The sequence below is a fragment of the Mesoplodon mirus genome (assembly GCF_964341445.2).
Source record: "Mesoplodon mirus genome assembly, chromosome: 6".
NCBI lineage: Eukaryota > Metazoa > Chordata > Mammalia > Artiodactyla > Ziphiidae > Mesoplodon > Mesoplodon mirus.
In genome coordinates this window covers 139,474,433-139,497,905 of record NC_138982.1, presented here as the reverse complement: position 1 = coordinate 139,497,905, position 23,473 = coordinate 139,474,433, and the positions used below count along the sequence as shown (strand labels likewise).

Below are 23,473 nucleotides of genomic sequence, written 5' to 3'. Positions count from 1 at the left end.
AGACCCGGAGTGAAAGTAACAATCATTCATCTCTGATTTAAGACCCACATGTAGCGCCACTTGTAGCTAACTTGAATTTTTTTTATTAATATACTGATAGGAGACCATCCTTGTGACAGTTATTAATCCACACTAGATTTCAAAGAGACAGAACAATATTAAAGAACAAAAGTAAATGAAAATAATTCAAGTTAATTAAAACTAAGACATTCAAATGCAGAAACTCTTACGAGGCCAAGTTTCTGAGACAGAATCCCCTAAGAAATGACAGAAAGGCAACCAAGCTTAAGTGGGAAGAAACCTGCAAGGTCCCTAACAACAAGATATACCCATAGCAAAAGAGAAGAAAAACGTTAAAGGAGTAAGTAGCCAGTTGCACTTTTAATGATGGCTGGCAAGAAAAATACACATTAAGAGGGTAACTGCATGGAAGTCCGCAAGTAAGATATCATTAGTACTAAGAACAGTGCCTGGGATGTGGCCTGCATTCAATAAATATTTGTTCAGTGAAAGAATGAACTGCATTCATCAGGAATATTTAGAACATGAAGAAATGGTTCAAAAAGGGAGGGAGAAAGCTGAAGGGGGTAAGGATGAAAGAAGTATTTTTAAAACAGGGGCTCAGGGTTTCCCTGGTGGCACAGTGGTTAAGAATCCGCCTGCCAATGCAGGGGACATGGGTTCGAGCCCTGGTCCGGGAAGATCCCACATGCTGTGGAGCGGCTAAGCCCGTGCGCCACAACTACTGAACCTGCACTCTAGAGCCCGCGTGCCGCAACTACTGAAGCCCGCACGCCTACAGCCCGTACTCCGCAACGAGAAGCCACCACGACGAGAAGCCCACGCACCGCAACGAAGAGTAGCCCCCGCTTGCTGCAACTAGAGAAAGCCCGCGCGCAGCAACAAAGACCCAACACAGCCAAAAATATATATAAAATAAATAAATAAATAGATAAAATGGGGGTTCATGAGCCAGAAATAAAGAACAATCTAATCACAGCACAGGCTACATCTACTGCTGACAGTCAATTTCTCTTACTCACCTTTATATCCCAAGCACATATGTGCCTGCCTCCACAGGTGTTAAATAAATATACATTAAGGTGAAACTATGTTATGATTCTATAAATTATCTAATTTTAAGAACAAATGAACTGATTTCTTATTACCCTCTAGTTAGTGGCCAATACATATCACCACAGAATGCATGTGTACGTGTACACACACACACACACTTTAACCTAAAAGCCAAAACAGCACATTCAATTGTCTACAAACAGAATGAAATTGCTCATATAAGACCTAAACAAATGCTCGGGTTTATCAATATGAGATGTTAAGTAAATTTGTGCATTAAATTGTTAAGAATAACAATGGGATAGGGATACAAATATTTCTCTTTAAAGTCTGTAATATCAGACTTCCACTTCTGACCATTTTAGAGCACCTGGTACTGAAACACCTCACTCACAACAAACCACTACGAAACTGGTCAAAACAGATGAAATGACTGTTTTCAGACACTGGACAACAGGTCGCACAGAACAACTTCTTTGTGTGCCTAGTGATCACCGAGAAAAGGGAAACAGACTTGGTAAGCCCCACAATCACCTTGGCTTTCTATCTGGAGACAATTTCCAGAGTAGAGTGCAGGGAGGGGGGCCCAAACAGAACACAGTGGTCTTACTGAACTGAGGAGACAGAGATGAGAGTTCAAGGCTACTGAGTTGGCTGGAATCTGTGGGGCAGGCAGTAGAAATAAGGGAGTTATGCAGAGAAGGAGCTCCATTAATCTATAGCTGGGGATGCCCTTGACTGTGTGGCCAAATACTAAGCTGCAAAGAGCAACATGCAGGGAGCTGAAGGCTGAACAACTACTAGAACTTGCCCGGACTGGGAGACAGTAAGTGTTCTAATCACTTAGGGTGGAGAAACCCCGACAAACACCACAGACATTCGACAGAGACCCCAAAAAATCCACACTTTAGGAGGAAAGCTATACTGGCCCTATAAAAGGCAGCCTTCCACTTGTCGTAACAGAGACTGAAACAAACCTCAAAGGATCAAGATGATCAACAAGTAAACTAACAGCCCACCAGGACAAAAGCCAACACTTCTTAAAAGGAGGGCAACAAAACCCAGATGCTCAACAGCCTAGGATTCTTAACGCCCATATCCAATCAAAAATCACTAGGCACACAAAGAAGCAGGAAAATGAGCTCTGTATTCAAGAAGAAAATAGCTATTAACAGACCCCGAAAGGATAGAAATAATGAAATTAGCAGACAAAAATGAGATTAGAAATCTTTTAAAATATAAAGGAAATTATGGACAAAATAAAAGAACAAACAGCAAATCTTAACAGATAAATGGAAAATATAAATGGGAACCAAAAAGAAATTCTAGAAATGAAAAATAATTGAAGTGAAAAATTCACTAAATGGACCTAATAGGAGACTGGACACTGTGGAAGAGAAAAAAAAAATCAGCAAATTTAAAAACAAAGAAACAGGCCTTCCCTGGTGGCGCAGTGGTTAAGAATCCGCCTGCCAATGCAGGGGACATGGGTTCGAGCCCTGGTCCAGGAAGATCCCACATGCCACAGAGCAACCAAGCCGGTACACCACAACTACTGAGCCTGTGCTCTAGAGCCCGCGAGCCACAACTACTGAGCTCGCGTGCCACAACTACTGAAGCCCACGTGCCTAGAGTACAAGACACTATAACTTAAGGATGCATGTGGTAAGCCCTCAAGCAACCACTGAGAAAGACTGGGTGGATGGATGGATGGACAGATGGACGGATTATCCTCAACTAGATCACAGAAAATCTTACTTAGCCCTCAGTAAGACAGTAAACGGTCCTTTACCCTTTCAGTTACTAAAGGCAAACCAAATTCTTATAGCTGAAGTAAAATGTCAAGCACTTATTTTCAATAATAGCATCTGGAACACAAAAAGGATTAAAATAATCACTCAAGATACAGCTGCCGGACTCTATAATTATTATACTGTATATAGTATATATAACATGTAATATGGGTAAATTTATATTTCTCCCAATAGTCTAAAATTATAAAATATGTTTAAATAGAAAAAAATAAATAAAACAGATAATACTACCTGGTTATTTTATGGGTTATCAGCAGCTATGAAAAAATTCCAAGTGGAAAAAAAGAAATCCCTTTTTTCTTATACTGTCCATTAAATTAAAATGTTTAATCAGTAATAAGCCCATCTAAATAAAAAATTTCCCCCTTTAGTAGGAAACAGGTGTCAAGCAGCCTTTGAGCCCTTAATTTTTAGGAATGGGGGGTAGGGCTGAAACAAAAGACAAGTAAACATACACAATGTCTGGAGAGAAATTTTAGAAGCGAGATTAAACCTTTCAAGAGATCAATTCCAACCACTTGAAGAAAATGAAGATCAGTGATTTTCTACCTTGGCCTGGTAGCTACTTAGTGACTGATATGGATGAGAAGCCAGTCCACCTCCCAGTGCAATAATGTTACTGAAACGTACACTCCCCCCTGCCCTCCTCCAGCTTTGTTCACTACTGAATCCCTAGGACTTAGAACAGTGCTCAACATGCAGTAGACATGCTGTAAGTAACTGCTGCCTAACCAACTCACTGTGCAGTATAGAAAGAGCACAGACATTTACAAATTTATAAATATGAATCTGCCATTAGGAGAAGATTTAGAAATGCCAACACAAAAGATTATTATGTTACAATAAAGTAAACATACAAGCTGCTGACTTTTAGGTATGATTAACTGGTAACTGACTTCAACAAAACTTTTCTAAAACTTAAAACTAAAATTTTACTGGAAAAATTACATGCTAAAGAAAGCAACATACTTAACACAGCAACCAAAATAATGGCCACGTGAACAAAATGCTCACAAACATGCTTTTGAGGCAAATTAAGTTTGAAGGAAATACAATTTAAAAAATGGTTTATCTTCATGATGGTAGCTGCATGATCCTTGTTGGCTCATAACTGTTTCCAAGTTATATAGCCTCAAACCCATCCACCCCACCCTACTCCAGTCCTTTGGGGAAACAAAAAGCAAACTTGTTTCTGATAGTTTAATTTTAGATGCTGTTTCACCGGACAGCCCTGCAGAGGGGCAGAAAAAAGATGCCTTTTGAACGAGCAAAATCCAGCTCTCAGCACGAGGGAACAGCTGCTGCAGCAGCCTTTTCCGGCAATATCAGTGTCTCAGTACAAAAACGGTGTCACCTATAAATACAGGACCTAATTTACAGACATTTCTTTCTAGCCACAGTATGAGAATAACATGATTTATTCAACAGGTAACTAATCGGGCTAAAGGAGACCAAGCTTCTAAAAAAAGGAAAAAATCTACTACCACTGTGTGAATAAACGTATTTTCAAGAATCTAGAAGATCTACACAGGACAGTGCTGCTGCTCTATCAGGCATCCGGGTTAATACCAAAGAAAATGAGCAAATAACTGGGGCCCTGACTAGAATGCTTGTCTAAATGCTAAACGCTTGTTTAACTGAAGGATTCACATGTTCACTGCAGTCATCTGGCCTCCAGTAAGTTTAACTTTCATAAATAAATAAAGATACCGAAAGTATTACAAAAATGATGTAAGTCATTCAAACTGACAAACTATACTGGTTAAAATCAAGAAACAATTCTTTCAAGCAAGCTAAGGAACTATCATCATTCAGTTAGACGGTAAGCCCGATCTGAGAGTCTAGCGTGCCTTTTCAACTTGAAGGGACGACAGTGATCATGTAGCTCAAGGCTATCAGACAGCTGTCCCTCATACTAGTACTTGTCAGATGACATATCCTTCTTTATGGTTTAGCAAATACAATCACCTGAGACAGGGTTAGGGGTAGTTGACAACACATGAAACAGTTACAGTCAGCCTAACCAGCAGTAACGTGACATGTGCATTCAATGAACGCCACTTCCTATTTTCAGTCAGAAGATGGGGTTTTCATTCACCTCCTCTCAGGTCAGAGTCATCTGTGGGACAGTTAAGGGAAAGCACTGGAACCATCCAGATGGGATAACTGTAGATCTCAAGCTGCTCATAACCACCTTTGTGAAGCTCTGCTTTCCGTATCTCAGATTCAGATTCCTCTGTAACAGGCAAATTTAGCATATTCATTTACAAAACAGGTAAAATGAGAACTACACCAAGAAAGTTCAAGCTTGCTACATAGAAATACACTGAACTAGGATTTAAGACTTCCTCTCGCTTGCTGTAACACCCGCATAAATGCAGCATGGTAACAAATAAGTCAGTTTCCTCATACATGAAATGAGATGGCTCATCATCCTGTCCAGTCACGTAAACGCAAAGTATTCCTTCCTTTGTAAAATGCCATGGATTTGAAATGTTACACAGATCATTGCCAGAGGTAAGGAAAGGTTGTGCTCAAAAGTCTCTGTTTAGAGCTTAAATGACACATTTTAATAAATGGTGGTTAGATTCTAATTTATTTCCTTTTTAAAAAAACCTACACAAAAACATAGTAAAATACTATTTATCTAAAAAAACTTTAAATGTTTTATATATACATATATCTACACACACATAAAGTATATACATGTATATACATATACACACACATAATGTATGAATATGTTCATACATATAAAACCTGAATTACCCAAAGATGCTCCCTCCCCCACCCCATTCCAGGATTTTTCTTCAGATCTCTTGACCATGACTTTGCTAGGGCCCATACACACTACAGTTGCCTTCCAGAAACCTGGAAGTACAAAAGGAAGAGAAACCACATATTACAACACATCTAAAAGCTGAAATATTATGAAGCTATTAAAAAGCTGAACACTGCCTGCTTAGCTGCCTTCCCCTCCAGGAAGAAGAATCAGAACACAGAGAGAGGCCGCTAGGAATACAACACAGGCGGAAATGTCACCTACCCCAGGCTGCCATCACTTCAGCTATGCCACAACCATGCCACTTTAACAAGTGTCTGGAGATGCTACTAAGTTTCGGGCACATAAAGTTTCTTTGGAAAGAAAGCTGCCCCATACGTTCCCTCATCTTTGCCTCTGCCTTCTCCCAAAGCAGGCACAGCAACAGCAGCTGAGAAAGAAAAAAACACTTTTAAAACTCTCTCCCTCTCTGATCCCAGGCAGAAAAGAGGAGAACCATACACATAACTCCTCTCCTCACTCTTTTTTCGTTCTAGCTAGACAGCTGTTAAACATACAAGATATTTTTAAATCTAGTTAAGTACTTAGTTGGGTACCTATATTGAATTGCAGCATAATACTTAAAATTATCCAATGAGGCAATCATTTGGCTTTGTGATTCCAATTAGAACACTGTATATTTACAGGGATTTTCCATTACAAAATGCCCCAAAGGCAAGATATTTATCTGACCAGAGACACTTTAAAAGTTAAGCACTGAGCAAACTGTTAACTGTTCACAGAGGTTATAAAATGTAATAATATTTTAAAAAGGAACGCTTCATTAAAAGTATATTTATGTAGCAAATAAATACATCATTTTAGAGCTCATCATTAGTTTTCCCTCTTCCATATCGACTGTGCAAAAGTGTTTAAAATTTGCATCTGAGTTCCATGCCAAATGAAAACAGTCTGGAAAATGTTACTGTCCAAAGTGTTATACAATATCCTTAAATATATAAAGCTCTCTAACGATACAATTAAAAACACTAAAATCTGCCCCCACCCCCGAAAAAAGGCAAAAGATGCAATTCCCACAAACCAATAATAAGCGTATGGGGAAACTTTCAAACTCACTAGAAGTCAAAAAGTAAGTCGACAGGTAAATAACAATGAGATTTCATTATTTACCTCTGAAACAAGCACATTTTTCCAAACCAAAGAGAATACCCTCAGTAGTAACAGTAAGAATAGAGCAGGTTTGTATGACCCTTTACCAGAATGCTCTGTCAATAGTTTTTCACAACTAAAGAAAAAGTAATAAAAGTAAAAAATAGTAACAACGTTCATTAAACTCTTCTTCCATGCCAAGTTTTGTTCCAGTATGCCTCATATTCACGAAAGCTCCAAGAATTAGGTGGCATCATTACAGCATCTGCTACACTTTACATAGGAAGAAACTGAAGTCCAGCAGCTGCACAGGGGCCCTAAATGTGGTGGCCCCGTGCTCATGGCTGGTCAGTGGTAACACAACCCAGGCTCTGCAGAGTCCACTCTCCTCACCAGGGGACGCCTCAAAGATAGAAGGAGTGGGGAAGTGCTCAAGAGACACGAGAAACACCTCCTACAAGACGAGACTGCTAGGTCCTCCCTTGCAAAGGAGTGAAGATAAACTGAACGAGCGGGGAAAAGAGATAGAGGCTGAGAAAGAGCACCCTGCTTGAGAATGTCCCTTCCCAAGTACAACCTGCTTGAATTCAAGTGAAAATAAATGCACCACGGATGCATCCAAATGGATGGCTGTGGCCAGAAGAGAGGGGAATTTTTAAAGGAATCTAGGAAAAACAGATAAACTTCACACATCAAGCTTTACAAAAGTACCTTCCTAAAAAAGCCAGTTCTCAGTCTCCATGAATCTTGTGAAGAGCTCACGAAAATGTCCTGTGGAAAAAGACAAGACCTGGAAGTGGGCCACAGTCCAGACCGACCCTCACCTGCAGCCTCAGCCTGTGCAGCCCCGCCTCAGGCTCCAGGCCCCGGCTCTCCCAGGCACACCCTCCGCTCCCTCCTTACTCCGCTATTTTGCCTGACCAACTCCCACTTCTCTTCCAGACAGCGGTTCAAATGTCACTTCAAGTTTGGCTGGAGAACACAGACAGAGGAGTAGGTTACAGATGGAAAGGCAGGCTGGACCAAAGAGTCCTTCTGCCAGGAAAAGAGATTTGGATTTTGTAAAATAGGTAAGAGGGTGCCAGAGAAAGGGTGCCAGGAGTGACACCACTCCAGCTGTGTTTTCAACTACAGAAACACACACTCTGGAGTGTCTGGATTCAATTTTGCCACTTACTACCTAGCTACTGAGTGACTGGATAATTCAATCTCTGCCTCCCTTTCCATCCGCAGAATGGGTTAATAACAGTGCTTGAACCTCAAGACTATTATGAAAGTCAAAGACAATGTTTTAAACCAGGGGTCCCTAACCGCCAGGCCACGGACCATTATCGGTCCGCAGCCTGTTAGGAACCGGGCCGCACGGCAGGGGGTGAGCGGCGGGCCGGCGAGCGAGGCTTCATCTGCCGCTCCCCATCGCTGCATTACCACCTGAACCATGTCCCACCCACCCCCCCGTCCGTGGAAAAACTGTCTTCCACGAAATTGGTCCCTAGTGCCAAAAAGGTTGAGGACCGCTGTTTTAAACAATACCTGGCACGTGGTAAGTGCTCAACAGATGTTCTATTATTTAAGCTTATCATAATTGATGTGTAATATGGATTGAAACAGAGAGAAACCTCAAGCAGAAATCAATTAGGGGCTTATTTCAACAGTCCCAGCAAAGGACTGTGAGAGCCTTTAGGAGATTAACGTTGAAAAAAAAAAGGAAGATGTATGAAGAGACACCACAGGATAGAAATGACAGGACTTAAAAACTTGTTTAAAGATGGAAGATGAGAGACAAGCTGGTTTCAAAAATGGCTCAGTGGTTTTGAGCCTAGGCGACTTAGGAAACGGTGGTGACAATGAGAAAGTCTGAAAAGGGCACTAGGTTGAATGAACACATGTTCTTAAATGTAATGACTTGGTCAAAGACTGCTTCCTAGTACATCTCAGCAGTTTTCATGCTATCAAGCACGTGACAGTTAAAACTTTATTGAGAATAGAAAGGAGAAAAGTGTACAAAAACAATAAAAGGAGAAGGAAAAGAGTGTGGCAGAGAAAAACAAAAATTGGCCTGGGAAGGAGAAGCCCACAGTTCTGGTCCAAATTCAGAGGTTAACTACGTGACACTGGGAAAAACATGCCACCTGTACCAACAGCCCCACCCCGTCACACACCCTACTGCATCACATACAGAGGAAGTATCACCATCTATTTGGGGCTTCTTCAAAATATACACATCACTCTCCTTTCTTCCCCATCTCTGAAGCATTTTCCTAGAAAGCCTCTGTTTTTGAAAGGTGTTAACTTAACCTGCTCTGGATGCTTGGGCAGAAAAATGGTTGAACACCCATGAATAACCATCTCCCCAGTCACTTCCAGCCTTGACATTATCACATTTGCCTGAGCATACCTCAGTCAGGAATATACGACTGTCCCCAAAGCAAGAAGAACTCACATTTCCCAATCAGACCATGACTACAGGCGTGCCTTGTTCTACTGCGCTTCACTTTATTGAACTTCGCAAATATTGTGGTTTTTACAGATTGAAGGTTTGTGGCAACCCTGAGTCAAGCAAGTCTATCGGCGCCATTTTTCCAACAGCATTTGCTCACTTCATGTCTCTGTATCACATTTTGGTAATTCTTGCAATATTCTGAACTTTTTCATTATTACTACGTTTGTTATGGTGATATGTGATCAGTGATCTCTGATGTTACTATTGTAATTGGGGGTTTTTCGGAATTTTTTAAATCAAGGTATGTACTTTTTTAAAAGACATAATGCTATTATTGAACACTTAACAGACGACAGTATAGTGTAAACATAACTTTTATATGCACTGAGAAACCAAAAACTTCACGTGATTCACTTTATTGTGGTGGCCTGGAATCGAACCCACAGTATCTCTGAGGTGTGCCTGTGCGTATCTATCTATACATATGGGAGGTGTCCATCACAATATAGTCAAAAGCCTACCTCCAATCTTCAATACCAGCTTCTTGTCCTCATTAGATTTCCTTTAAAGTCACCTAGGTTTCCCAGAGCACATAATCTTAACTTCTAAACTGCTTTAAAGGCAACATTTTTTGAATGACCGTACAACACTATAACTGGATATATTATCCCAAGTAACAGTAAGATTAAAAACTTTTTAAATTAGAAGAGTTGATGTTTTCCATTAATTCTACGGGTATATTCAAGATTTCTACTTATTACAATACTTTAAAAAATGGTCTTTGAAAGTTTTATTTACAACATCAACACCTGGAAACATGAGATCATGACCTTAAAAATCTGTGTTAAATTTCTCTGCCTCACTTTGAACAGATTCGTTACATCCAACGATCTCCAGAAGCATCCCAAACTACTACTGAAAGCAGTTCCCCCAGGCTCACATGTCATCCTCAAACAGACCTCTATTATTCAAATAAAGTAATGAACAGTAATAGTATACCCCATAACAGAAGAGACAATATAAAAGACTGTTTAAGAACTCAAATATGCAAGGACTGAGGAATAATTTGAGGGAAATAACCTTATTTTAAATTCAGACATGTACAATGCAGATAATTTTAATCCCAAATATAATCACAATGCTAAAAACTAGATTTAAGTTAATTTTAACGCAGAAAATACTTCTTTTTCTAGTCGAATGACGTCAAAGAAAGAATGTTGATACATGTCAATAACACTTCTTCCCACTTCCCACCTAAAAAGATGTTTTTCTTTTCCTTTCTTTTTTTAATTAAAAAAATTTTTTAATTGAGGTATAATTGACATACAGCATTATATTAGTTTCAGGCGTACAACATAATGATTCAATTTTTTAAGTCATTAGGGAAACCACTTTTAAGATTTTTTAAATAACTCTCAACTATCTAATATCTAAAATGAGGGGAAGAAATAGTTATAACACAACTCCAATTAGAAATTTATGCTAAACAAACTGGATTTGGGTTTCTTAAAATATAATTGAAGAACATACCTCTTCAAAGGAGGTTAAGATAGCAGAATATCTCTCATCCTTCCTACCTGGGCTGCTAGACCCCATTTCCAGCCACCTCCTCAGGGGCCTTCCTCCAGGGAACTTCCTCCATCAAACTGCCCCTCTATTACCATCTACCTCTCCCATTCGGTTCTGTCAAACATATAAATATGCTCTATTTCCTTACTGTTAAAACCAAATCCTTCCTGGATTCTACATGCCCCCTTAACAACCAATCTATCTTCTAATTCATTCATTCAACAAATATTTACTGAGCCTCTACTATGCTCTAGACCTAAGCTGTCCAATATGGCAGCCACTAATCACAGGTAGGGCTACTCAGTGCTTGAAATGCATCTGGTTGAAACTGAGATGGGCTGTAAATGTACAACAAATGTAAAACATACAAGATTTCAAGGACTTAGTACAAAATAGCCGAATGTAAACTCTCTCAATAATTTTTAACTTTAAAATAATATTTTTCGGATATATTGGGTAAAATAAAATATATTACCAAAATTAATATTGATTCTTTTTTCTATTTTTTAAACTGTGACTCCTAGAAACTTAAATTACATAGGTGGCTTACATTATATTCTATTGGACAGTGCTGTTCTAGATAAAGTTCTCAGCATTAAGGCCAAAAATGCGAAGATGAAGGGCAAAGTCTCTGTCTTCCTGGAGTTTGTATTTTATTGCTGGTGGGGGGAGGGCAGGATCCCTGAGACAATAAGTGAACTTGATAATATCAGAAAAAATTGTCCGATTAGTGTTCTGAAGAAAACAAGACAAGGAAAAGAGAAACTGGGTGTGGAGGGGACCTGTGTCTTCTCTTCACTTCCCATCCCTCACAACAGAGAAAAGGCAGCCAGGTTTCCCCTCTAGTACAAACTCAAACAGACTGGCAGTGGCCGTCTGGAGCGCACACTGTTACAGATTCCAAGGCTAACTTGAACCTCGGTTTAGAAAGCACGGCATGCTGTGTCTGCCCAGGCTGGAGCAGAGAGGAATGCCAAGGGCAACCCACTTCTATAAACTGCATCCCCCCCAATCCATCCACTCAAGCTAGAGACCGCAGAGCCTTATTCACTGTCTCATTTCCCCTCCCTGTGCACGCGCGCGCACACACACACACACACACACTCACACAATCCAACTACATTCTCTGACTTTGGCCTCAGGAATGTCTCACAAACCCATCTGCTTAGTTCTATACTCTTTGTCAGGATCTCAATTCAGAAGAAAGTGTTGAGGAGGATTCTACAGTACCCGCGCCTTCTCCCCGCCGCTGTCCAAGTTTGCTTCCTTAAAAAAGTTTCAAGATCCCCAACACCTTGAGACATTCAGAGCTTCCAGGTTGAAGTGTTTACAGCTCTCACCTCATTGCCCACCATTCCCTCCATCCTGTCCCCCCATCACACATCCTTTCTCTCAGGTGCACCGACAGTGTCTGAGCAGAAGTTTTCCCTCTATCTAGAATACTCTCTCTTCTTTTTTCTGCCCCTAGAAATCTTGAACTCAAACTTCAAAGCCCAGATGTAACGCCATCTTCTCTTAGAAACCTCCCCAGAATCTTACAGTGAGCTGCTCCCTGCTCCATTTCTCTTCCTACTCTTCTGCTGTTTAGCACAGCAAGCGTGTTCTGTGCGGGAGTGATCAGCATGCCCTCACAGTTAGCACCCTTGAGGGAGGGACTGGTCTTATTTGTTCACATATTCTCAAAAATACAACAATGCAAAGGCTTAAAGCAGACACTTTAATAAGTGAATGAGTGAATGAAGCAAAGAGAGATACAGGAATCCCCTGCCCACAACCCTCTAATCTGGATAAGGGACTCCTCATGAGCTGCCATCCCACCCTAACTGCATTAGAATGATTTCTGTGCTCATCCACTGAACTAAGAAAGGCCAGGATGTCTCTCTCACTCACCTCTTTTAAGCCAGCACATAAAGGCACTCAATAAATATTTTATTCAGTGAGTGAGGGGATGAACAAATATTATCAGGCAACAAGTTCCCAACCTCAATTTATAGAGGGGGCACCTGCAACCCAGAGAGTTTTAATGACTTGTCCAAAAAGGTCAGTGGCAAAATCAAGCCTGGAACAGTCTCCTATGTTACACCAAAATATGGGACATTTTCTCCTGATGAAAAGGTGCTAAAGTAGGCGTTTGTCACTTTTTGGTCACTTGGTCTCTGGACACCCATCACGGTTTGTGGAAATCACAGAAGACAAAAAAAGCCACGCCTCCTACTATAAAAGCCGAACAGTAACAAAACTTCGCTCTTCCTCACTCCTTGGTAACTAGGGCTTTGCTAGCAACCCAAGTTTGAACAGCCAGAGCGAGCATCTTGAGGAGTCACTTCTGAAGGTGCACCGACGGTGACGGCACACTCACTGTGGGGACGGGACAGACAAAGCTCACGCGGCGACTGACTGCGAGGTGCCAGGAGGGGCACCCTAGCCAGACCAGGCCTGTGGCCTGACCTGGCTGTGTCCTCTGCTGCCGGCCACTTTGGCTCCTACTTATTTTTCCAGCACAGTCTCCAGCTTTCCAATCAATTCTGCGAGCTAACTTATAGCCTTCCATTAAATTCATTTTCTTCCCAAATTAGGAAGGGATGAGTTTTTCTGCATCCAAGAACCCTGTCACACATAAAGGAACAATGAAGGACAATCACCCAAAATGGTGGGGGGGGGGGCACGTGGGGGAAGTAATTTAGCAGAATCATGGGGGGATGAGAAAAGGAACAATGAAAGAAAAAATTACATAGACTAAATCAAGGTCTTGCTGGTCATATTTATGGTGGCTGCATTTGCCACGTGGACAAGACTACTAATCGGTAACTAAAGGCACTTTTTTTTTTCCTTTACTGAGGCAACCAGTCATTTCCCAGCTTCTCTTGCAGCAAGCATGGCCCTGTGACTAACCTCTGACCAATGGAATGTCAACAGAAGTGATGTGTGGTACTACCAGGTCTGACCCATAAAAATCTCCCATGTAAACCTCCATGCTCTTTCCCAATCCAGTGACTGAATGCCAAAGCCCAGGGTGACCTTTAGACACCACATGTAAGATAGGAAAATGTCCACAGTTTGGTCCCTGAATAACTGTACAGAGCAGAACAGTTATCCCGATTCAACAGTCAGTGGGCTACTACATGAGCAAGAAATAAACTTCTAATTTAAAATCACTGAGGGCTTCCCTGGTGGCGCAGTGGTTAAGAATCCGCCTGCCGATGCAGGGAACACGGGTTCGAGCCCTGGTCCGGGTAGATCCCACATGCCGCGGAGCAACTAAGCCTGCACACCACAACTACTGAGCCTGCACTCTAGAGCCCAAGAGCCACAGCTACTGAGTCCACATGTCACAACTACTGAAGTCCATGCAACTACAGCCCGTGCTCCACAACAAGAGAAGCCACCGCAATGAGAAGCCCACGCACCGCAACAAAGAGTAGCCCCCGCTCGCCACTACAGAAAGCCCGTGCGCCGCAACGAAGACCCAATGCAGCCTGAAATAAAAAAAAATAAATAAGTTTTAAAAAAATTATTAAAAAAAGTAAAATCACTGAAATGTTGGGTATGTTTGTTATACCAGTTAGCCTACCATAATGAATACAGAAAGTAATATCTACCAAGAAAGGTTAGTAAATACTTAAAAGAAACGTTATTTCCCAGTTTGAAAACAGTGATCAGATGTATGCCACCTCCCATTAGTAAGGATCTGGGCTAATACAAAGCTACCATCCGAAGGTTAAGAAATGTGTTTTTGGTTTTGAGAAGGTAGACTTTTTCTTGATGAGTAAGTACAAAAGCAGAGGGTGGGAGGGAGTGAATTAATGTGAACCTTCAAATCAAATGAAAAAATCCCTGTCTTATATGTATTTCCCTCCTTTGTTCAATATTTGAATTCAAAGAAACTCAGTATACAGATTTTTTTTCCCAGGATAAACCATGAACTATATATACTAGAAGCATGTAAAACCTTACCATTTTCCAATAAATTTTCATTATGAAAACAAAGTTGTATTATACAAAGTGCTACCTACTCAATATAGCTCGCTTGGGGGACATCCCAACCTCTAAAGATCTGGAGTCATTTAGGTCTGAAATGGGGACCAGACATCAATATTTTTCAAAGATTTTCCAGGTGATCAGATTATGGGGCCCCTCTACTAGAACGAGAATTTTGATTAAAATTTGTGAGATTTAGAACAGTGATGATATAGTACAAAGTACTTTAATATTTGGCATGAAAGCATAATTTTAAAAATCTACAATGTCAACTCATCAACTGATGGGGAGGCTTCTATTAAAATCCTTTCTAATTCTTTGCATTTTGAGGTGCCAAGTCAACTAAGGGGTCACAATGTAAAAGAAGATAATCAGAAAATCAATTTTTTTAAAACTCTTGGGTAGAAGGGAATATTTAGACAGAGGTTAAAATCCATGTCTTAACAGCCATTAAGGGACTTCCCTGGTGGTCCAGTGGTTAAGGCTTCACCTTCCAATGCAGGGGGTGTGGGTTTGATCCCTGGTCCGGGAGGTAAGACCCCACATCCCTCACGGCCAGAAAACCAAAACATAAAACAGAAGCAGTATTGTAACAAATTCATAAAGACTTTAAAAATGGTCCACATCAAAATAAATCTTAAAAAAAAAAAAAGCCCTTAATAACGAATATTTCTGAAGAATGGGACTCTAGGGTAACAGGAGTAACTCTCATCATCTAATTTATATATACTTTTATTACATCATTTTTATTTATTAATTAATTAATTAATTTATTTTTGGCTGCATTGGGTCTTCGTTGCTGTGTGCAGGCTTTCTCTAGTTGCAGCAACCGGGGGCTACTCTTCATTGCGGTGAGCGGGCTTCTCATTGCGGTGGCTTCTCTTGTCATGGAGCATGGGCTCTAGGCACACGGGCTTCAGTAGTTGCAGCACGCGAGCTCAGTAGTTGTGACTCGTGGGCTCTAGAGTGCAGGCTCAGTAGTTGTGGCACACGGGCTTAGTTGCTCCGCGGCATGTGGGATCTTCCCGGACCAGGGCTCGAACCCGCGTCCCCTTCACTGGCAGGCGGATTCTTAACCCCTGCGCCACCAGGGAAGTCCTTATTACATCATTTTAATACACATTTTTTAAATCACCACATACAATTCACACTTACTAGAAAACACCAACAATAAATGCTCTTCTGCAAGCATAATAGGTTCCCTACTTCAAAACAAATTATTCAGTCACCTCCACCTTTGGAGCTACCACAGTGATCCCACACCTAGAGAATGGAAGCTACCCTCTCCGCCCCAAAGTTCCAACCACCTATCATCTCTGTTGGCTTCCCAAATCAAGCTTTATTTTCTAGCTCTGAAGCTGAACCAGTACCTTCGAGCACAATGGCTGGCAAGATCTTGAGCAAGCAGTGAGCCAACTTTTTCTTAAAGCCAGAGTGTGAATATTTTAGGCTTTATCAAGCACACAATCTCTGCTGCAATTAATCAACTCTGCCCTCACAGCACAAAAGCAGCCACAGACAATACATAAACCCATGAGTGTGGCTGTGTATTTATAAGAAAGAGGCAACAGGCTGGATTTGGGGTCTTGTGACTTCAGAGGCAGCAATGTTAGTGTGAGGCACCCTAAAATTATACACACACACATGCTTATATATCTGTATGTTATGTATCTACATGTATAATATAAAATATTGTGTATTTATGTATTTATTTATATAGTACATGTGTTTGTGTTATTATCTGTTTTACCCCAACTATAACACAAGGCCCTGAAGGACGGAACTGCTGCTGCTTCATTCACTGACATATCTTCAGTGAATGGGCACACAATGGCACTCAAAGAACATCACTGCCTGGCTCAACCAACTCACCTCATGAGATGCAAACACAGATTAACAGGAAGGAAGGGGATACAAAAGAACCCGTTTCTCCTACTAGGAGAGTAGAGAAATGGTAAGTGCCCTCTGGTCCCCTCCCAAGCTGTCACTGTCACCAACAAGGAGGACAAGTGCTAACAAAGAGGGACAGTCATAAGACTAGTATCAACCAGAGGCACCGTGACTTGTATCAAGACCTCCGTGCAGCAGAGGTGTCAAGGGGGCACCGAGGGACAACTCCCTTTGCCCACCCTGGGCACGGAGCTTCAACAGCGAGACGGAGGAGAGCCAGCCGGGCCTTCCTACTTGTGACGTCTACAGTGCCTGTGCCATAGGACAGGCACTGAGCAAACACTGTGCTAAGAAGAGTAAGCGGGTTCTAGCCTCAGCTCCACTGTCTCTCAGTGTGACCCTGGCCGCCTTCAAGGCTCGGCTGCCTTCCTTCAAGGGGGGATGATGAGTCATTCCAACGCCTGTGAGAGGGTCATGTGAGCTAACACATATGAACACATACTTTGTAAACTCTAAAACACCACCCAGATTCAAAGATGAAGGATTTGAAAGCTGCCTTCATGCTATGAATTCTCAAACTCCAGGATACTAATATTTTTAATAGTTAGAAAATAGTACCAATTTTCCTATTAACTATTCTATTGAAAAGAAAACTAATGTCAATTAAAATGTTTTTTAAAAGTCCCCCATGGACCTGAATAGGCTATTTTCATTTCGAATTTTTGAAAAACGCAACCTGTCTGCTTTGTTTCCTGAGTTGCACCCGCTACAGTGAGTATTTAATAGTATTTAATAGTAATGCACTTAGTTCAACTTTAGTTCAACTTAGTTCAATAACTTTAGAGAAAAAGTTATTATGCCTACGTTTTCAGAGATATTACAATACTTAGTAGATGGTTAAAATAAGTGCAGTATAATCCATTTTACGCAAAATGAGTGAATTGAGAGGCCTAGTGCTCAGGAAAACTTTTTCAAACTTTCAGGTATAAAATGTTCTTCCACATTAACTATCAAGAAATATCGATGGTATGTACGGGCAAGATGATGCAAGATCTTATGCAGGACTGTGGTTGGAACTATCAACTAGACTATCCCACAGGCACATGTTCACTTGAAACAAGTCAAATGACACTGAAGTAAAGCACTCCCTTGGAGAGACCACCCCTGGCCTTTCTAGCAAAAACTGTACCTCCCCCAACCATCTACTTGTTTAGATGTTTACTGTGTATCTCTAGCCATTAGAACATAAGCTCCATGACAACAAGGACTCTGTCTTATCCACTAGTATATATTCAACACCAAGAGGAAATGCTTGGCACAATAAATGCTCAAAAACGTATGTTGCTTATCTCACTGTTTTCTTAAACTACCTGACGTCCAGCAGAATATCCCTTACCTACTAACTGATCATAAATAGTTCCATTATTTTCAGGTATGCATTCTGTAAGTTGTATAAATTTAACAGAATCGCTGGGACTTCCCTGGTGGTCCAGTGGTAAAGAATCCACCTTACAATGCAGGGGACAAGGATGTGACCCCAGGTCAGGGAACTAAGATCCCACATCCCGCGGGGCAACTAAGCCCGCGCGCCACAACTACTGAGCTTGCGCACCTCAACCAGAGAGCCCGCATGCCACAAACTACAGAGCCCACGCAATCTGGAGCCCGTGCGCTGCAACCACAGAGCCTACGTGCCCTGGAGGCTGCGCGCCACAACTAGAAAGAAGGCCATGCACCGCAATGAAGAGCTCATGCACCACAACGAAAGATCCCGCACACCTCAACGAAGAGCCCGTGCACCACAACTACGACCCAACGCAGCCAAAAAAAAATTTTTTAATAAATAAATAAATCTTTAAAAAAAAACAGAATTGCTTTGGTTTCCCTATATTTATTTTTACTCCCACCTTCCTTAAGTGACAAGTGAGGCTGATGTTCTAACTTTGTAATAGTATTATAGTTTCCTTACGAAAAACTTTAACGTGTTAAATAAGTGAGTACATGTAAAGAAAAATATTAGAGGCAGCATGGAGTAGTGCCTAGAAGCACAGACCCTTGAGCCGCGATACCCAGTTTGAATTCCAGCTCCACCACTTACTAGTTGTGTCCCTGAGCACCGTTCAACTTCCTGTGCCCTAGCTTCCTCATTAGTACAGTAGAAATGATCATCACAGTATCACCTCCCAGTTCTCCAGCCCTTTCACTCTTCCTCCCTCCAAACATTTTCAGGATATCACCTACCCAGGAAAGCCCTGCTGTCGGCCCTGTCAGCCCCTCCCTTCAACTAACTGCTCATGCTCTCTCTCCTTTTCATGGTAAACCAAGACCGGACTGACATCTATGAATTCACTATTCATTTCTGAATTTTCTGCAATCTGCAATTTCTACTTAGAGGTTCTATTTATCCAGAAGCAAACTAACTTACCTTTTCCCCTGAGAAAAGAATGTCCTTGCCTGACTTGAAATTTCCACTAACAATATTCTCCCACTCATCCAGGGTTGACATCATGCTGCTTTAATTCTTCTTCATCCTCCACCTTCGTGACTAATCATTCTTTAAGTTCTGTCTAGGTTTCCTTAGGAAGTTCCTTCATATCCATCGTCTCTGTTCTTTTACCTCGTAACTGTTCATAGACAGTAAGTTCCAGGAGAATAGTGGCAGATTCTGTAATTTTCACAGGTCTATCAATTCCTAACACCTAGCAAAGGGTTCTGTACCTAGTAGGCTCTGTAAGTACTTGTTTGATAAACTAATGCATGGCTCCTTACTATAACCACCTCCTAAATGGCTTCCCCAAGTCCAGACTCCAATCCTTCCTAAAGTTATTAATCTTTCGTAAAATGCCTAGTACCTACAACTTGTCTGCTCAGACACACTCATTAATATACTCAATTCAAGTAACCACTAATTATAAGGTACTACAGGCGGTACTGGGGAGGAAAGAAAGAACTGGGGCACAATTCCAAAATGAGTCCTCTCCAGTTCTTCAAAAATGTTGCAAGTATGTGCAAGGAACAGCCATGTAAATGCTTATAACAAAAGGTAAACAGACATTAATTCTGATTAGTAGGTAGTTTTTAATTAAGATAAGCAAAGGAAAGGAAAAGGAGACATTGCAATGAGGGAAGAACATAGATAAGAACGTAAGAGCATAAAAGCGGTATGTTCGGGGACTTCCCTGGTGTTCCAGTGGCTAAGACTCTGCACTCCCAGTGAAGGGGGCCCAGGTTGGATCCCTGGTCAGGGAACTAGATGCCAAGTGCCACAACAAAAGATCCCACATGCTGCAACTAAAAGATCCCACATGCCGCCAGGAAGATCCCGCATGTCACAACTAAAAGATCCCACGTGCCACAAAAAAGAGCGCACATGTCGCAACTAAGACCTCGTGCAGCCAAATAAATAAATAAACAAACAAACAAACAAATATTTTTTTAAAAATTAAAAAGAAAAAAATTTTTAAGGGGTACATTCAAGGAAACACCACTGGGGGAAGGGGGCAGTTAGGGAGGGGGGCAGTTACAGGCTTAACTGTGTCCCCTCAAAATTCATGTTAAAGTCTAACCCCAAGCACCAGAGAATATGACTTTATTTGGAACTGACCTTATTTGAAAATAGGGTCCCTGCAGATGTAGTTAGTAAAGATAAGGTCATTAGGTTGGGCCCTAATCCAGTATGGCTGATGTCCTTATAAGAGGAGAAAATGTGGACAAAGAGACAGGCACACAGGGAGAACACTATGTGAAGATGAAGACAGAGATCGGGGTGATGCAGCAGAGGTCAAGGCATGCCAAAGACTGCCAGCAAGCTAGGCAACATACACACCAATCAGACTGGGAAACATCAAGATTCATAGAGCATTAAATAAATTACACAGGGTACTATCTTCTCAGTAGTGAGGAACAATCAGACTAAACACTGTGCTGGTCTCACATACAAAACCTTAAGTACAACTCAAAAGATCAAATTATTTCTAAGAAATCTAACTGTCCCAGAAAAAAGATCATGGAAATTTATAGGTATGTAAAACTACCCAGCACTCAACAAAGTAAAAATTCACAAATGACTGGCACACAATCAAAATTGCCAAGCATGCAAAGAAGCAGGAAATCATAACCTATAATGAGAAAAACAAACAAACAAAAAATCAATCAATGGAAATTGATCCAGAATTGACACAGCTGTTAAAAGTTAGCAGATAAGGACATTAAAACAGGTATTATTATAACTACATTCCACATATTCAAATAGTTAAGGAGGGCTGTGGAAAATATTTTTTAAAAGACGTAAATTGAACTTGTATAAATAAAACTACACTGTTTAAGATTAAAAACACATTAGAGGGACTTCCCTAGTGGCGCAGTGGTTAAGAATCCACCTGCCAATGCAGGAGTCATGGGTTCGAGCCCTGGTCTGGGAAGATCCCACATGCCATGGAGCAACTAAGCCCATGCGCCACAACTACTGAGCCTGTGCTCTGGAGCCTGCAAGCCACAACTACTGAGTCTGTACACAACTACTGAAGCCCGCGCTCCGCAACAAGAGAAGCCGCTGCAATGAGAAGCTCGCGCACCGCAATGAAGAGTCGCCCCCACTCACCGCAACTAGAGAAAGCCCCCACGCAGCAACGAAGACCCAACACAATCAAAAATAAATATAAAATAATAAATAAATTTTTTTAAAAAACACATTAGACACTGCAGGAAAAAAAGATGAGTGAACTTGAAGACACAGCAATAAAAAGTATTTCAGAATTCCAACTGACTATTCAACACCTGAAACTGGCTCTCAAAACAGAAAAAAATAAAACAGATTTTTAAAAAGAGAGAAAATAAAATATAAAATTAACAGACATTCACTGAGTTCTGGGACAACCTCAAATATCATAATATACATGTAACTAAAGTTCCTGATAGAGAGGAGAGAATGAACAGAAACAATTTTGTAAAAATAAGTCAGAAATTTACCAAATTTGATTAAAAAACCCACAAACTCACAGATCCAGAAGTTCAACAAGCCCCAAGCGCAAGAAACATAAAGAAAACCACACCAAGGCACATCATAATCCACCTGCTCAAAACTAATGATAGAAAGAAAATCTTAAAAGCAGCCAGGAGAGAAAAAGGACATATTATACATAAAGGAACAAGGATAAGGATTAAAGAAGATTTCTTAGAGAAAACAATGCAAGTGAGTAGACAGTGGAGTAACATCTTAAAATTGTTGCAAGAAAAAAGTATCACCTAGAATTTCTATACCCAATGAAAATATCTGTCAAAAACGAAATAAAATGCAAACATTTTCAGATATACAAAAGGTGAGAAAATGTGTCACTAGTAGACCTGCACTACAGAAAATATTGAAGGAAGTACTGAGGATGGAGGAAAATGCGACCAGATGGAAACAGGACCTATAGACAAAGAAATGAAAAGCATCAGAAAAGGTAATCACATGCGCAAATGTATGAGAATTTTTCTAATTAGTTAAGTCTCATTAAAAGATTATTAACTGTTTAAACAAAAATAATAATGTAGTGTGGGGTTTTAACATACATACAAAGAGAATCTGTGAAAAAGCAGTAAAAACACCAGTAAAAGATAAATGAAAGTATCCTATGGTACGGTCAATATGCCAAATGTGATGTGATATAAGTAGTAGTATTTGAAAGTAGACTGTTATCAGATAAAAAACAATCACTGAATTAAAAAACAAAGGGTTAAAATGAATAAGCCAACAAAGGAGAAAAAAAATCAAATAATAAAATATATTCATTTAATCCAAAGAAGACAGAAAAAAAAAAAAAAGAGGGAACAAAGAACAGAGGGGACAAATAGAAAATAAATAGCAGCCTGATTTAAACTGAAACATATCAATAATCAAGAGGCAGAGATTTGCAGACTTGTGGGGTGGGGGGAGCAAGACTCAACTATATGCTGCCTATGAAAACACATTTCAAATACAGACATTAACACATTAAAAGTAAAAGGTTGGGCTTCCCTGGTGGCGCAGTGGTTGAGAGTCCGCCTGCTGATGCAGGGGACACGGGTTCGTGCCCCGGTCCGGGAAGATCCCACATGCCGCGGAACGGCTGGGCCCGTGAGCCATGGCCGCTGAGCCTGCGCGTCCGGAGCCTGTGCTCTGCAACGGGAGAGACCACAACAGGGAGAGGCCCGCGTACCGCAAAAAAAGATAAAAAAGTAAAAGGTTGAAAGGGAGAGGCCGCAGTGGTGAGAGGCCCGCGTAACGCAAAAAAAAAAAAAAAAAAAAAGTAAGAGGTTGGAAAAAGATATATCATACTAACACTAATCAAAATTAAGACAGAACAGCTATATTAATATGAAACAAAGTATTCTGTAACCCAAGGAATATATGACTAGGAATGAAGGTCATTTTATAATGATAACATGCCAAATCACCAAGAGGATATATTCATTCTGAATATGTATGCACCTCTTAAAAGTTTTAAAATACACGGAGCAAAAAAAGATAGAATTGCAAGAATAAATAGGCACAATTATACTAGAAAATTTCATAACCTTCTCTCAATAACCGACAGTACAAGTAGACAGAAAATCAGTAGGGATATAGCAACAACACTATGCACAAACTTGACCTAACCGACACTCAGACAATACTCCACCAAAGAACAGCTGAACACACACTCTTTTCTAGCAACACAGCACATTTACCAAGACAGACCATATTGTGGGTCATAAAACAAATCTCAACAAATTAAAGGGAATCAAGTCACACAAAATATGTTTTCTGAC

At 40.7% G+C, this 23,473-nt stretch overlaps 1 protein-coding gene across 7 annotated transcripts in view; it reads right to left on the bottom strand.

Annotated features, from left to right (window-relative positions):
- The window catches only part of DYRK1A (dual specificity tyrosine phosphorylation regulated kinase 1A), a 144,363-nt gene that overhangs the window by 47,446 nt on the left and 73,444 nt on the right, over positions 1-23,473 (bottom strand). The window contains exon 1 of one of the 7 annotated variants that reach the window (XM_082625066.1): positions 5,938-6,112. The exons of 4 other annotated variants lie outside the window; for them this stretch is intronic. In XM_082625066.1, coding sequence (XP_082481192.1) covers positions 5,938-6,061 — 124 coding nt within the window. In that variant the 5' untranslated portion in view covers positions 6,062-6,112. Of the gene's footprint in view, positions 1-4,989; positions 5,089-5,937; positions 6,113-23,473 lie in introns of those variants that run through there. 2 more of the 7 variants (XM_082625071.1, XM_082625067.1) reach the window with 2 other exon arrangements.